Here is a 14,211-nt window from a genome sequence, read left to right on the forward strand (position 1 = left end):
CAATAAAGTGTAATGTTACTAAACAGTGTAGTGACAGCATATCGTTAGCGAACACTCCAGCTGGTCAGTTGTTGGTTGTCATGGTAATTTATTACGTCCGACTATTAACCACACCGCCATTCTGTTTGAGAAAGAACGTTCACCAAAAATGGCAGTCAAAACTGGCTGGAGGAGGCTTTCAATATTAAACTTCAAAGAACACCTGACCTGGTTCTTGTTCAGTCATCAGCATGTGCACTGACCTTTGTGCTGGGCAGGGAGCTTATTTACTCACTGCAGTTGCAAAAATCAGACACAGATTAGTAATGGAGATGTTCTATGTTTTTCTCCAGTCCACCAGTTCCCTCTCCCTGTTGGGGGCTCTGTTGGTCCTGCTGCTCGTCTACCTCAAGTCATCCTCCGGCTTCACCTCCCAGGAAGAGGGAAAAGAACCTCCAGGTCCAAAACCACTTCCCATGATCGGTAACCTGCTGCAGCTGGACCTCAAGAGACCTTACAACACATTACTGGAGGTGCGGGAGAGTCATTAGAGCAGTTTTCTTGTACAGTAGTCTGTTGTTTTTACCTTGTTTTCTTTCTCCTTGTGTTTCTTATAAAAGAAAATGCCATGATGTTTTGCTCCTGTTCTTAGCTTTCCAAGAAATATGGGTCAGTGTTCACCGTCTATCTGGGACCCAAGAAAGTCGTGGTCCTGGCTGGATACAAGACAGTGAAGGAGGCACTTGTTAACCATGCAGAAGAGTTTGGAGACAGAGATCCAATGCAAGTTATGCATGACACTAGTAAAGGAAATGGTAAGGAAAGACGAAAACTGAGCTCTTTACAAATTATCATCCTTTTCATGTTAAAGCCTTTGCTCATTTTCAGCTACTTAGTTACCATATTTTGTTGAACTACTTCGTCTCAGGGGTTTTATGGTCCAATGGTGATTCGTGGAAAGAGATGAGGCGCTTTGCCTTGACCAACCTGAGAGACTTTGGGATGGGCAAGAAGGCTTGTGAGGACAAAATCATTGAAGAATGTGACTATCTCCTTGAAGTGTTTAAGAAATTTAAAGGTAAATGTCTTTTTATACCCAACTGTATGAAAAACAACATTTCTGGCTTCAAAAAATATCAATCCTCATAATTTATATATTTTTCTCTGTTTCCCTTGTTGCAGGAGAAGCTTTTGATACAACTCAACCAATGAACTATGCAGTCTCTAACATTATCTGCTCAATTGTTTATGGCAGCAGATTTGAATATGATGACCCAGAATTTACGTCCCTGGTGGATCGAACAAACAGAAACATTCAGCTTGCGGGCTCCCCATCAATACAGGTGTCATTTCATATATTTATTAAACTTTCAGCATTGGGGTTTTAATATACATAATACATAAACTGTGTTAACTGAATAGAAGAAATTAGAAAAATTTTCACTTACCTGTTATTTTACAAACTGATTTATAATTATTAACAGGTGTACAACATGTTCCCATGGATCTTTAACTGGGTTTCTAACAGGAAGGAAGTCCATAAGTTGGCTGTTGCCAATATTAAACAGAACTTACTGCTGTTCAGTCGTTTGAAAGAGACCCTCAATCCACAGATGTGCAGAGGATTTGTGGATGCCTTTCTGGTCCGAAAGCAAAATCTGGAGGTTTGAAAGTGTATTATCACCTATCAAAATTGCTATTATGCTCATTGCTATTAAGATTTAAGAAGACTTAAGATTTGCGAAATTGTGTTTGAACTAACATGTAGACTTTGGAGTCCCATGTTTGATTCCCACGTTTGAGTGTGATGCAGAGCGTCCAATTAGGAAACCCAACATTAGACCTTTTTTAACTTTTTAATCATTGTCTATGAGTTCAAAGAAAGCCTCAATGTCCCATGCTCATCACCCTTAATTCCTAACTGTGGTCAAAATTATAAAATTTAATCCAGCTCTGTCGCTGGAGTTCTGGTGAGAAGCCAGTGACTCCAGTGAGTGCTGGTGGATGAAGACGTTACAGCAGGGGTCGGCAACCTTTTCTGTGATGAGTGTCAATATACAAAGATGAAGACATCCAGTGTGCCGGCAGTGTTTGTTCATGCAGATGTCATTTATTTTTAATTTAGTAATTTAGATAGTAAGTCAGATTTTAATTGAAGTTTGACCTTGTTAATAATAATAATAATATACATTTAATAAATAGGGTTGTCAAGTGATAAGATATTAATCAAATTAATTACAAGTTTGTTTGTAGTTTTGTAATGAAGTAATCGAATGAATCAAAATGAATCACATAGATATTTGTTATGATAAGCATTTCAAATATTCTAATTCAAATAGATTTTGGAGTGCATCAATGATAATAAACAAACCTATTTAGCTAAACATCTTTATTTCGCATACATTCATAACCATTTCGTTATGTGTTTTTGTGGTACTGAAGACCTTCAAGAAACTGTTGGATGACACCTGCTTCCTACGTTTGAATAATCAAGTCACCACTGCAATGAACAAGAGCAGGTCAAGCCTAACATAAGTCACAGTATACTGTTAACTACCAACATGTCATGTGTACAGTCAGTCAGAAGGCTAAAATAGTTACAAATGCCACTTATTCCAACATTGTTTCTTCTAAATTCTATTTTTTCACAATATTTACTGTCTCTGTTGCACTTGTCACACAAAAAGTGAATGTTTTACTTTGGCCCTGGCACTCAGACACACACAGTGTTGCGCTGCAGCTGACCGGCTGGTCGGCCAGCTGGCTTGCAGATTATGAAGTTGCCTATTTTAATTAATCCTGCTTTAAAATATATGGCATTATTTTTTCTATATTTCTATCATTTTGACAACCCTAATAATAATGTCAAAATTAATTCATCATGGTGTTTGATGGTTGGTCTGTTTTTAACTTAATGTAATTTTAAACAACATAGAGCCATATGTCAATATTGTGGGATTGAGTTTTCTTTCTCACGTGCCACTTAAAATGTCTGTGCGTGCCCACGCTGGCACGCGTGCCATAGGTTGCCGACCCCTGGTTTAGACCCTTCCCAGGCAAGTAGTTTAGTTAGTTAGAACCGACCGACCCACTGAACCGTCACATAAACCAATAAATCCTCCGAGATTCTCCAAGTAGTCCTTCCAAGTAGTGTAAAGCATGAAACATTTGGATCCGATTCGTTTGAACAACTGCACTGATTTGTATACCTGCAGGAATCTGGGATTACCAACAGTCACTTCCACGATAATAATCTTATGATAACAGTCCTGAATCTGTTTGCTGCCGGCACTGATACAACAGCAACTACGCTGAGATGGGGACTTCTGCTGATGGCCAAGTATCCAAAAATACAGGGTAAGGAGCCTAAGACACCCACAACAACAGTCGAAGCAACAATAAGTGCTTTACCAACAAGTTCATAATCTTCATGAAAACAAAAACCTTTCATCTTCCAGACCAGGTCCAGGAGGAGCTGAACAGGGTAATAGGAAGTCGTCAGGTGCAGGTTAAGGACAGGAAGAACCTGCCCTTCACTGACGCTGTCATCCATGAGACACAGAGACTGGCCAACATCGCCCCCATGGCACTTCCTCACAAAACAAGCCAAGACATCACTTTCCAGGGTCACTTCATTAAGAAGGTTAGACTGAATGAAACGTCTGGTATGGAGGACCCAACCTGACTTGGAAGAATGTTTTAAATAGTAAAAAATATTAAATCAATAACTAAAATGACATATTTAAATGATGATATGAACCTTTGGGGACAGTAAACGCTATAGTAAATAATGTGAAATTATTTTGGCATTTTGCAATTTTTTGGGCATTTTTTTCTATAATGTACAGATTTCATAGATTTAATAGATTACATTTTAAAATCAATTACAGGGAGTGAACTTACAGGCAAATTAAAATGTTTATTTCTTTTCACAGTTGAACTTGATAACATAAATCTGAATTATCAGTACAATTTTGGCACATTTATATTTAATCTTTCATAATGATACATAATAACGCAGTTTTTTGATTTGTTAGCATTATACCTTCTATATTTACATTTATGGTTTTATCCAAAGCAACTTACAATTGCTATATATGTCAGAGGTCGCACGCCTCTGGAGCAACATTAGTGTGAGCTGGGGACTGAACCCGGGTCTCTCGCTCCAAAGGCATGTGTCTTATCCATAGCGCCATTACCACCCCACCACCAGAAAGTAGTAACTTATTTCTGGGTTGTTTTGTACTTTGAAAAGTATACTGTTGCTTAGCACATTAACAGCTTTTCAATTTGTGTATTTTCTACAGGGGACCACAGTGTATCCTCTCTTGACTTCTGTCCTGTATGATGAGAGTGAGTGGGAGAGCCCACACACCTTTTATCCTGCCCACTTCCTGGACAAAGATGGAAAGTTTGTCAAGCGAGATGCCTTCATGCCTTTTTCTGCAGGTTGGTCAATTTAGCCATCACTTCTTGACGTTAATGTACATGCAGAGGACATGAACATCTTCCTTTGTTGTCTCTTTCAGGCCGCAGGATTTGTCTTGGAGAAAGTCTGGCCAGGATGGAGCTCTTCATCTTCTTCACCACCCTCCTGCAACACTTTCGCTTCTCTCCTGCACCTGGAGTTTCAGAGGATGAACTGGATCTGACTCCACGTGTGGGCTTAACCCTCAACCCTTCACCTCATAAACTGTGCGCTGTTTCCTGTATGTGATCTGTAGTAGCTTGAAAATGCTGCTTTGACTATTTTCATGACTTTAATTCAGCTACATTCAAGAAAGTACAGTAGATTATATAATTTGTACAGTGCTATATTCCATGTAGTGCAACAGCAATGAACATGTTCAATATCAACTAAATGTTCACTCTCCAGTTGTTCCTTCCAAATCATAAACTTAAAAATGCTGATAGGACCAAATTCATTGTGTTTTCTCCATTTGCTAGTGTCTGACTATCATTCCGTTAAAAATTTAAATGGTCTCCACACCCATCTTGCTGAGCTGGGGATGGTTGTAAGACATTTGAAAAGTGTTCAATTTCTCCAATCAGGAACACGTTACAAATCACCTGACTTACTCTGCACATGCTCAGTTTATTCCTTATCCCAGATGGGGAATAGTAGCACCCTGTGGCAGGCACAGCCAATTATAAAAGATAAAAAATAATTTTGAGGTAAGAAAGTATTTTTATATTACTAATAGCATTGCCTGCTTTGTAGCTGATCAAACTTAATTCATGTTTATTGTGTGTCTATGTAGATCTCTTTCATGCAAGCTGTTAGTGCTAATGTTGTAGCTGTAAGCTACAAGGTAAGCTAGTTCAATAAAATGTTCATTTGTATTTATGTTTTCTTTTAATATTTGTATGTTTTTGACACCCACACAATAAAGTTTGATTGTTTTATTTTATTTTTCTATGTTTAAATGTAAGTGTAAGACCTGTAGGCTTCTCTGTTGACCCATGAGACCTGCACTCCAGGGGTGCTATATGCCAAGTTAAACAAGCTTAAACACACACTTATATTCAGTTGGTGCACATTTGCACATGTTTTAAAATTATATTATTATTTTCAGTACAATGTCACTACTATGACTGACAGTAACTAAGATACTGCACTACACACACACACACCAATTATGTTAGAAAATAATTTCAGGGTTGAGGCATCCATCACACCCCCGCGGTAAAGTAAGTGCACCATAAAACATAGTGGGAGTTATCGTGTGCAGTGCGTGACAGAACCATTGACTGTATGATTGATAACAGCTGATAGGCACACATTAGTTTCTATCATGGGAATAATAGCTACTCCTGCCAGACAGTAAAGTGTAACGTTACTAGTGATGGGAAAAGTCACTCTTTTGAAAGACTCGAGTCACCAAATCTTGTTCATTAAAATGAACTAATCTTTTTTTGTGTCATTTCGTTCATTTTAACTAGGCTGGTTATTGCGGCGCTGCAGCCCTCTAGTGGGCAATTTTTAAAAAAACAGCGCAGTTCTCAAACAGAAGGCTGCCCGGCTTGCTCTAACAAAGTATAATGCACATATTCACCTCTTGATCTTTCTCTATCATGGTTCTATAAAGCCCCATGGAGCCACAACCAAATTCAAACCATGTAAAAACCACAGAAATATTCGATTAAGCCACTACTTCGGCTAAATCCGTCCATTTCACAATCTTTCCTGAGTATACAACCATTATATTATTATAATTATTTTTAATCAAGTAATAAGCTTGACACACTAGATGAATTAAACACACTCTTACTAAAAGTTCTCTGGCGGACCGGATCAGATGTTAGCTGTAAACAAACCACAGGGCTAACGCTAACGTTGCTATGTGGCTGTGTTTTAATGGTTGTTTTGGAGAGGAGATGGCCTCTGTGGTAATTCAGCTCCTGGTAGAACCCTGTCAGGGCTCTGAAGTGGAGCGGACCCAGAACAACTCTCATCAGCTGTTGGCTGTAAACACTAGCAGGACTAAAGTTACGGTACAGCTGTGCTAAAACTATAACTTAGCACAACATAACTGCACTGTAATGACATTATGCTTTATTAAATGTCACAAAATTATCAAAATAGAAATTAGATATGGAAGAACATGCCCTTCACTGAGGCTGTCATCCACGAGACACAAAGACTGGCAAACATCGTCCCCATGGCACTTCCTCACAAAACAAGCCAAGACATCACTTTCCAGGGTCACTTCATTAAGAAGGTTAGACTGAATGAAACGTCTGGTATGGAGGACCCAACCTGACTTGGAAGAATGTATTAAATAGTAAAAATTTAAATCAATAACTAAAATGACGGATTTAAATGATGATATGAACCTTTGGGGACAGTAAACGCTTAAGTAAATAATATTAAATAGGTTTTTTGAAATTTATGTGCCATTATTTTCTATAATGTATAAATTTGATAGATTTAATAGATTACATTTTTAAATCAATGACAAGGAGTGAACTTAAAGGCAAATGTTAAAATGTTGATTTCTTTTCACACTTGAACTTGACAACTTTCATTCGATGTCAACATAAATCTGAATTATCAGAAGAATTTTGGCACGTTTATATACATTTAATCTTTTTAATAATGACTTAATTATGCAGTTTTTTCAGTCACTGATTTGTTAGCATTCTAAATTCTATTTCTAGTCTTGTTCGTTTCCTCCATACCCGTCTGCAAACTCAGGACAATAACTCAGAATCTAGCAACTAATTTCTGGGCTCCATGAAATATTGTGTAGCTTTATAATATGACTTAAATCCAGCTACATTCAAGAAAGTGCAGTAGATTATATCATTTGTGTAGTGCTACTGTATATTCCATGTAGTGCAACAGCACTGAATATGTTCAAAATCAACAAAATGTTTACTTTCCAGTTGTTTTTTCCAAATCAATTCCATATTGTAAATGCAGATAAGACGAAATACATGTTTTCTACATCTGCTGGTGTCTCTTACTATCCTATGGGCTGATTTTTGTGTCAGTACAAACTGAATTTGAATTGCTCAACTTGAATTTGAATTTATTAGTTTGAAACTGAATTCCAAAATTGAAAAATCAAAAACAAAATAATGTTGAGTTGAGTTTTCAAACACTTAGTTTCAACCTTTCAGAACTTTATTTTCAGTTTTGAATCATGGCAGGATATTAATCCCATACACGGGCAGCCTGTTGCCCCGGCTGTGTGTAAGTTATCTCCTAAAGCCCACACTAGAGGTTGGGTAACTACTACTTTGGCTAATAACTAGGCTAAGTTTGAACACACAGCTGCTGTAACAGGCTGCTCAGCACCTCCTCTGTAAGTTACTGAAGTTACTAACCATTTCACAAAGAGGACAAGTGACATAAAGTTAACAAACCAGGATTCACTTCGGGACTGAAGGACAGGGATGGGTTGAAGCCGACTTCAAACTTGGAACATGTAAGTTGTGGACTTTATATGCAGTTTTACTACAGTATGTTAGCTGGGTGAACTTGCCGCTAGCATGCTGCGTGGCTAAAGTGGCTAGCGTCTGTCCCACACACTGAGCCGTGTTGGAGTAACATTATTTCATACTGAGAGACAGTCTGGAGAAGCAGTAGGTGTGGTAAGTTGCTTTAGTGGTATTCTACTGCAAAGCTAACGTTATCTCCGCGGCTCCGCGACTTACACACAGACGGGGCAACAGGCTGCCGGTGTGGAATACAGGAAGTGGTCAAAAACCAACGTGCTGATTGGCCGAAATAGTGCTCTGTGCATCTGCACTTGATTGTTCTTCTTCAAGGACCTTGACCTGCCTGTGACCTTAAAACTGAATTTTGTGGTTTGAAATTGAATTTAGAGAACTGAATTTGAATTGAGACAACTGAAAGTGAAAGCACAAAGACTTGAATTTTTTGTGAGGCTCAAATAATTTCAGTTTAGATTCATAATATCACATTCAGTTTCAAGTTTATTGGAATTCAGTTTGAAAATAATAAATTCAAATTCAAGGTGAGCAATCCAAATTCAGTTTTTTAATGCAGTTATTCAAGTTGAGCAATTCAAATTCAGTTCTAAATGATTCAAATTCAGTTTGTACTGACACAAAAATCAGCCCATAGATGTTGAGGACAGTGCAGCATCCTCAGGAGCCTATAGGCAAAGGGAGAACATGCAAAGCCCTAGAATCAAGAATCAGACTGAGACACTTCAAGCGTGAAAAGGCTAATCAATGAACAATAGCACTTTTTTTTATCTACGTAACTTGATTCATTCCGGTTTAACCTTTGTTCCACATGTGTAAAGAGTTGCCAGATCTGCTTTCCACAGAGTCATTCAATGGATCCAGAATGCTGCTTACCAGGTTATAGTTCACTGCTCCAGTTTTCAGTGTCTCTTTCCTCTAAGGTATATATTGGACATGACTGTTAGACCAGTTATGTTATCAACATTACATGCCATAGAAATATGATGAGTTTGATAAAATATTGTGAAAAAGTCAGCTGGAAACCTGCTGCAGTCAACTGAGAGAGATGTATTTTACCACAAGACAATGACCCCGAAAATATGAAGGTCCAACAGTTGACATTCAGAGAGTTCAATTGGATATCATGTTTGGAGGTTAGATTGAAAATAGCCGCATAGATTAAGGCAATACAACAGAGGGCCAATGGGTTGTAAAGCTGGTCAGTTTCAGTATCGTCTGGCTGAGCTCAGTTACATCAAGTTACAAAGGCAAACATGTGACTTATATGACTATAGTTAAAGCTACATTATGTAGTACTTCAAAATAATAGCTTCAAAATCAAAGGCAAACGTGACTTTAAAAAAGTTAAAGCTATATTATGTAGAAATTGTATCTCAATAGGATTTCTTTCTTTCTTTCTTTTGTAATAGGATGTATTCCAATGCTACATAGTGTTACAATGCAATTTCTTTGGAAGAAGCTAGGTTGGTATACTCAGTATGGATATCATGGCCTAGGCTGCAAAAACACGCAAGTAGATGTTGTTGGAGGAAGCGAGGAACAGAAAAAGATAGAGACCAGACAAGAGTAAATATCGGCCTGGCTTTTACTCGTTGGCATGAGCTAAAAGAGCTGAAAGGATGCAAGACAGATGCCGAGCTGGCCTTCTTGCTGTTGGACTTGTCTGAAATAACTTCCAAATAACATCCAAATTAATGTAGTGCTCTTGCATCGGTGCTGTTTAGCACTGTTGGCTAGCTTGTCACCCATGTTTCAAGCAACATAATGTAACAGGCAACATAACCGAGCTCAGCAGCCTCTATGGCAGAGGAGAAGAGGACGTTGCAGACAGAGAGTGACCAAGTAAGAGGCTTCTGGATGTTGGCGAAAGCTTTGTGAAATAAAAAGGTTGCAAGACAAACGGCAAGTTGGCCTTCTTTCTGTTGGACTAGTAGGCAATATTGCTATGTCTTGTGCTGTCGCACTTGCTTGATGTTTGGCTGTGTTAGCAAAGTTGTCGACTTGTTAGTTTCCGATCATAAGTAATGTAATCATATCAAATGTAGATGTACAAGTGTTCTTAATTACGACAGTGATAAATTACACTCCCCAATTCACAAAAAAAATTAAATCTTACATAATGTATCTTTATATTCTGGAGCAGCAAATACAGATTTCTTTATTTTATTTAAAATGTTTCATAATTCCCGCGACCCTGTTAGCAGGATAAGCAGTTGACAATGGATGGATGGATGGATGGATGTTTAATAATTAATTTAATTGTCCACAGCTGTCAGAACATATTGAACAAAATCTAAAAATCCAAAACCAACATAACACATGCATATCTGAGTCTGAGTTAACTGCTCTTGGTTCAAGTTCAAGCTCAAGTTCAAGTCTGTATTTGCCAAAACGACGCAAGTCGCCTGGAATTCATTTTAGTGATTTGGCTCATTCAGGACAGTACAAGACAATATTGGACAAAAATAACAACACATCATCATACATAACAAATAGCATAAAAACAAAACAATACTAATGAGTAAATATAACAGATAATCAAAAATCAGACAAAGTGCTAATACATTTAGTGACACTGAGGAGAAGGACGTAGTTTATAGGCAGAGCAGATAAGGATTGTTGGTGTGAATTGAGGGACCTCACAGTGCTATTTGAAAAACGGGTGGTTCTAGATCTGATGCTTCTTACCCTTCTGCCTGATGGTAGAAGGGTAAAAAGAGAATTAGCAGGGTGCAAAGAATCTTTAAGTATTTTCAGTCCAGTTTTAAGTAAACGGGTGTTGTAGAAGTCACAGATCTTAGGGAGGTCCAGCCCAATTATTTTTGACGCTGTCCTAACTACCCTATTCAGTGCAGATTTATCATCTGCTGAGCAGTTACCACACCTTACAGTGATGGAGAAAATAATTATACTCTCTATCACTGCTCTGTAAAAGTGGAGCATACCTGCCTGGGACACTTTAAATTTCCTAAGTTGTCTTAAAAAGAAGAGTCGCTGGTGAGCTTTTTTAACAATCTGACTGACATTGGTGTCCCATTTAAGACTGGAGGATATGGTGGTCCCAACAAACCTAAAACTTTCCACCCTCTCCACAGTTTTGTCCTTGATGACCAGGGGCTGTTTAAACTTGACCTTATTCCTTCAACCTCTATACAGGCTTAATTACTCTCCCTTTCTGATCACATTTCAACATTACAAAATGGCACATGAGAGAACAACAGTGCCAGCCTGTCTTGATGAACTCAAACTACAAACAAAACACTCTGTTCTGATGGTGCTGATAACAACTACTTTTAGTGGGTGAACTTTTCCAAACTTCAACGCTACCCTTGGGCTAGGCTGTTGGCCTCACTGTCAGCTACAAAAGGGACGTCTCTTTCCCAAAATACTCACAGAGCTAATGGCAGCAGGATGGGAAACTTATTTTATTAGTAAACTGTCAGCATTTTCTGTAAACGTCATGGGGATATTGGATGTTTTTCTTGCTCAACTTGAATAACTGCATTAAAAAACTGAATTTGAATTGCTAAACTTGAATTTGAATTTATTAGTTTGAAACTGAATTCCAATACACTTAAAACTGAATGTGATATTATGAACTAAACTGAAACTATTTGAGCCTCACAAAAAATTAAAGCCTTTGTGTGCTTTCACTTTCAGTTGTCTCAATTCAAATTCAGTTCTCTAAATTCAATTTCAAACCACAAAATTCAGTTTTAAGGTCACAGGCAGGTCAAGGTCCTTGAGGAAGAGCAGTCGAGTGCAGATGCACAGAGCGCTATTTCCTGCCATTATTCAAAATTGAAAATAAAGTTCTGAAAGGTTGAAACTAAGGGTTTGAAAACTCAAAATCTTACTTAAATTAAGATGTGCAAGCTTGCAAAATGTAAAAAAAATAAATAAATCTCAAGTCTCTAAACATTATGTTGTTTTTGAGTTTTCCTTCTTCAGAACAATTTTTCAGAGTTTCAAATTTGTCAGTGTTCTCCCACTGTATTAGTTTGTTTTCCAGGTTTGAAACCTTGTAAATGGTGATCTCAAAACTGGTGTGTGAATGTGTGTCACCAGCATCCCGAGTGTAAATGACACCTAGGCTTGTAGGTACCCAGCCTTTTAAGTTTAATACTTGCATATTGCAAACCAAAAGGAGAGAACAGAATCAAATGGTTGTATTTGTTGAAATGTGAATAGTTTTATTCATTGCACATTTTCAGCCCCAGTGCCATGGTTCTTTAGTTTGGATTTGCTGCACCTAAAAACATTTGACAGCTGAATCAGATTATTGTGAGTCAGTTTAGTTTTCAATAAATGCTAAAGTAGTTGTCTTTACATCCAAAGGTGTCTTTGAGGGTGAACTGATGAATGGCTACCCATCTGTTAATGATCATTGTTCATTCATTGTAGACAATAACAATGAACTCCAGGATGAAGCTGTCCACAAATATATATGTCTTCTTCTTTTCGTCCTCCTGTGAGTGATGACCACAGCATGCTGCCTAATTGTCTTCAGTGCTTTAGGCCATAAAAGAAAAAACAAAAACTGGTTGTTACTGGTTAATTACAGTAAAGTCAACTTTAAATTACTCAACTACCACACATAAAACATGGTTTAATAGAATAATCACAGTTAACAAAAGCATACATTTTGGATTAATAACTGCCGAGATTTGTCTGGTAGAGTCTCCATTGATAGTTTACTGTAAGTTAGGCCTGCATTTAACACAGCATAAATTAGCCTAGTGGCTAGCGGACTTTTCCTCTCCTCATAGCTTAACAAATTACATGTTATTTATACTATTTCTTACTCACCGCTGGTTCAGTTACTGCATGTCCCGACACAACACCACGGGTGACATCGCGCTGATGAACAAACCGCCCTGAGCTACTACCCGTTGCAGATTTCCTCTCCACATCCATGCACCGCTTGGAAGCCGTGCTTCCTGAACACATATCCTGTGCAGTCTGTCAATCCCTCTATCCAGTAAATATAACTTGTGATTGGACTGTACTTCAGCAGACAGCCAAGCATTGATCAAGAGCAGAAGGCCCTGCCTGCAGACCTTTTTTTAAGTTGCGAGGTTGCAAAGCTTCATTTTCGCTCAGTCTGAGTTTCAGAGTTTCAGAGCAGAGCTGCGTGACAACGCTGCCACAAATAACGTGAGTCGCAAACTCGCAACTGTGTAGATGTATCTCCGCAAAGTGGGTGTTGTAAACTCAGCTCTCAAAAATTGTTTGCAATAGGAGTGCAAATGTAATGTAATGTAATAAAGTTTCGCACTTTTGCACCTCAATTTTCAGAGTTTCAAAACTTTTTTTCACTTCATTTGCACACTAGTTTTCAGATCACCATTTACAAGGTTTCAAACCTGGAAAACAAACTAATACAGTGGGAGAACACTGACAAATTTGAAACTCTGAAAAATTGTTCTGAAGAAGGAAAACTCAAAAACAACATAATGTTGCAGAGATATTATTATTTTTTTACATTTTGCAAGCTTGCACATCTTAGTTTTCAATCTTGCAAGACTTTTTTTTAAGATTTTTAGTTTTCAAACACTTAGTTTCAACCTTTCAAAACTTTATTTTCAGTTTTGAATCATGGCAGGATATTAATCCCATACACGGGCAGCCTGTTGCCCCGGCTGTGTGTAAGTTATCTCCTAAAGCCCACACTAGAGGTTGGGTAACTACTACTTTGGCTAATAACTAGGCTAAGTTTGAACACACAGCTGCTGTAACAGGCTGCTCAGCACCTCCTCTGTAAGTTACTGAAGTTACTAACCATTTCACAAAGAGGACAAGTGACATAAAGTTAACAAACCAGGATTCACTTCGGGACTGAAGGCCAGGGATGGGTTGAAGCCGACTTCAAACTTGGAACATGTAAGTTGTGGACTTTATATGCAGTTTTACTGTTATACAGTATGTTAGCTGGGTGAACTTGCCGCTATCATGCTGCGTGGCTAAAGTGGCTAGTGTCTGTCCCACACACTGAGCCGTGTTGGAGTAACATTATTTCATACTGAGAGACAGTCTGGAGAACAGTAGGTGTGGTAAGTTGCTTTAGTGGTATTCTACTGCAAAGCTAACGTTATCTCCGCGGCTCCGCGACTTACACACAGACGGGGCAACAGGCTGCCGGTGTGGAATACAGGAAGTGGTCAAAAACCAACGTGCTGATTGGCCGAAATAGTGCTCTGTGCATCTGCACTTGATTGTTCTTCTTCAAGGACCTTGACCTGCCTGTGACCTTAAAACTGAATTTTGTGG

At 38.3% G+C, this 14,211-nt stretch overlaps 1 protein-coding gene and 1 long non-coding RNA gene across 3 annotated transcripts; one reads left to right on the plus strand and one right to left on the minus strand.

Moving 5' to 3' along the window:
• Positions 1-290: 290 nt before the first annotated feature.
• On the plus strand, positions 291-5,322 carry LOC119908702 (cytochrome P450 2K1-like). 2 transcript variants are annotated; one of them, XM_038726540.1, is made up of 9 exons: positions 291-512; positions 632-794; positions 908-1,057; positions 1,162-1,322; positions 1,464-1,643; positions 3,195-3,336; positions 3,438-3,622; positions 4,287-4,428; positions 4,509-5,322. In XM_038726540.1, the coding sequence occupies exons 1-9, from the start codon at positions 306-308 to the stop codon at positions 4,694-4,696; spliced, it is 1,518 nt and encodes a 505-aa protein (XP_038582468.1). In that variant the 5' UTR covers positions 291-305; the 3' UTR covers positions 4,697-5,322. The 2 variants fall into 2 exon arrangements, with proteins under 2 accessions (XP_038582468.1, XP_038582469.1); XM_038726541.1 differs by lacking the exon at positions 1,464-1,643.
• Positions 5,323-12,108: 6,786 nt separating this feature from the next.
• On the minus strand, positions 12,109-12,891 carry LOC119908751. Its single transcript, XR_005445334.1, has 2 exons — positions 12,751-12,891; positions 12,109-12,453 (listed from the first exon to the last, which is right to left on the minus strand). It is a non-coding gene; the product is annotated as an uncharacterized LOC119908751 (long non-coding RNA).
• Positions 12,892-14,211: the final 1,320 nt, after the last annotated feature.

This window comes from Micropterus salmoides, unplaced genomic scaffold, assembly GCF_014851395.1.
Source record: "Micropterus salmoides isolate LMB-PRFRI ecotype aquatic unplaced genomic scaffold, ASM1485139v1 Ms_hic_scaffold_18, whole genome shotgun sequence".
In the NCBI taxonomy this organism is placed as follows: domain Eukaryota; kingdom Metazoa; phylum Chordata; class Actinopteri; order Centrarchiformes; family Centrarchidae; genus Micropterus; species Micropterus salmoides.

Coding starts and splice junctions, on each gene's coding strand:
- LOC119908702 (XM_038726540.1), top strand. CDS start 306: ATGGAGATGTTCTATGTTTTTCTCCAGTCCACCAGTTCCCTCTCCCTG. Junction 1,644..3,194: donor TCCGAAAGCAAAATCTGGAG/GTTTGAAAGTGT, acceptor GTATACCTGCAG/GAATCTGGGATTACCAACAG. Junction 3,337..3,437: donor CAAGTATCCAAAAATACAGG/GTAAGGAGCCTA, acceptor TTCATCTTCCAG/ACCAGGTCCAGGAGGAGCTG.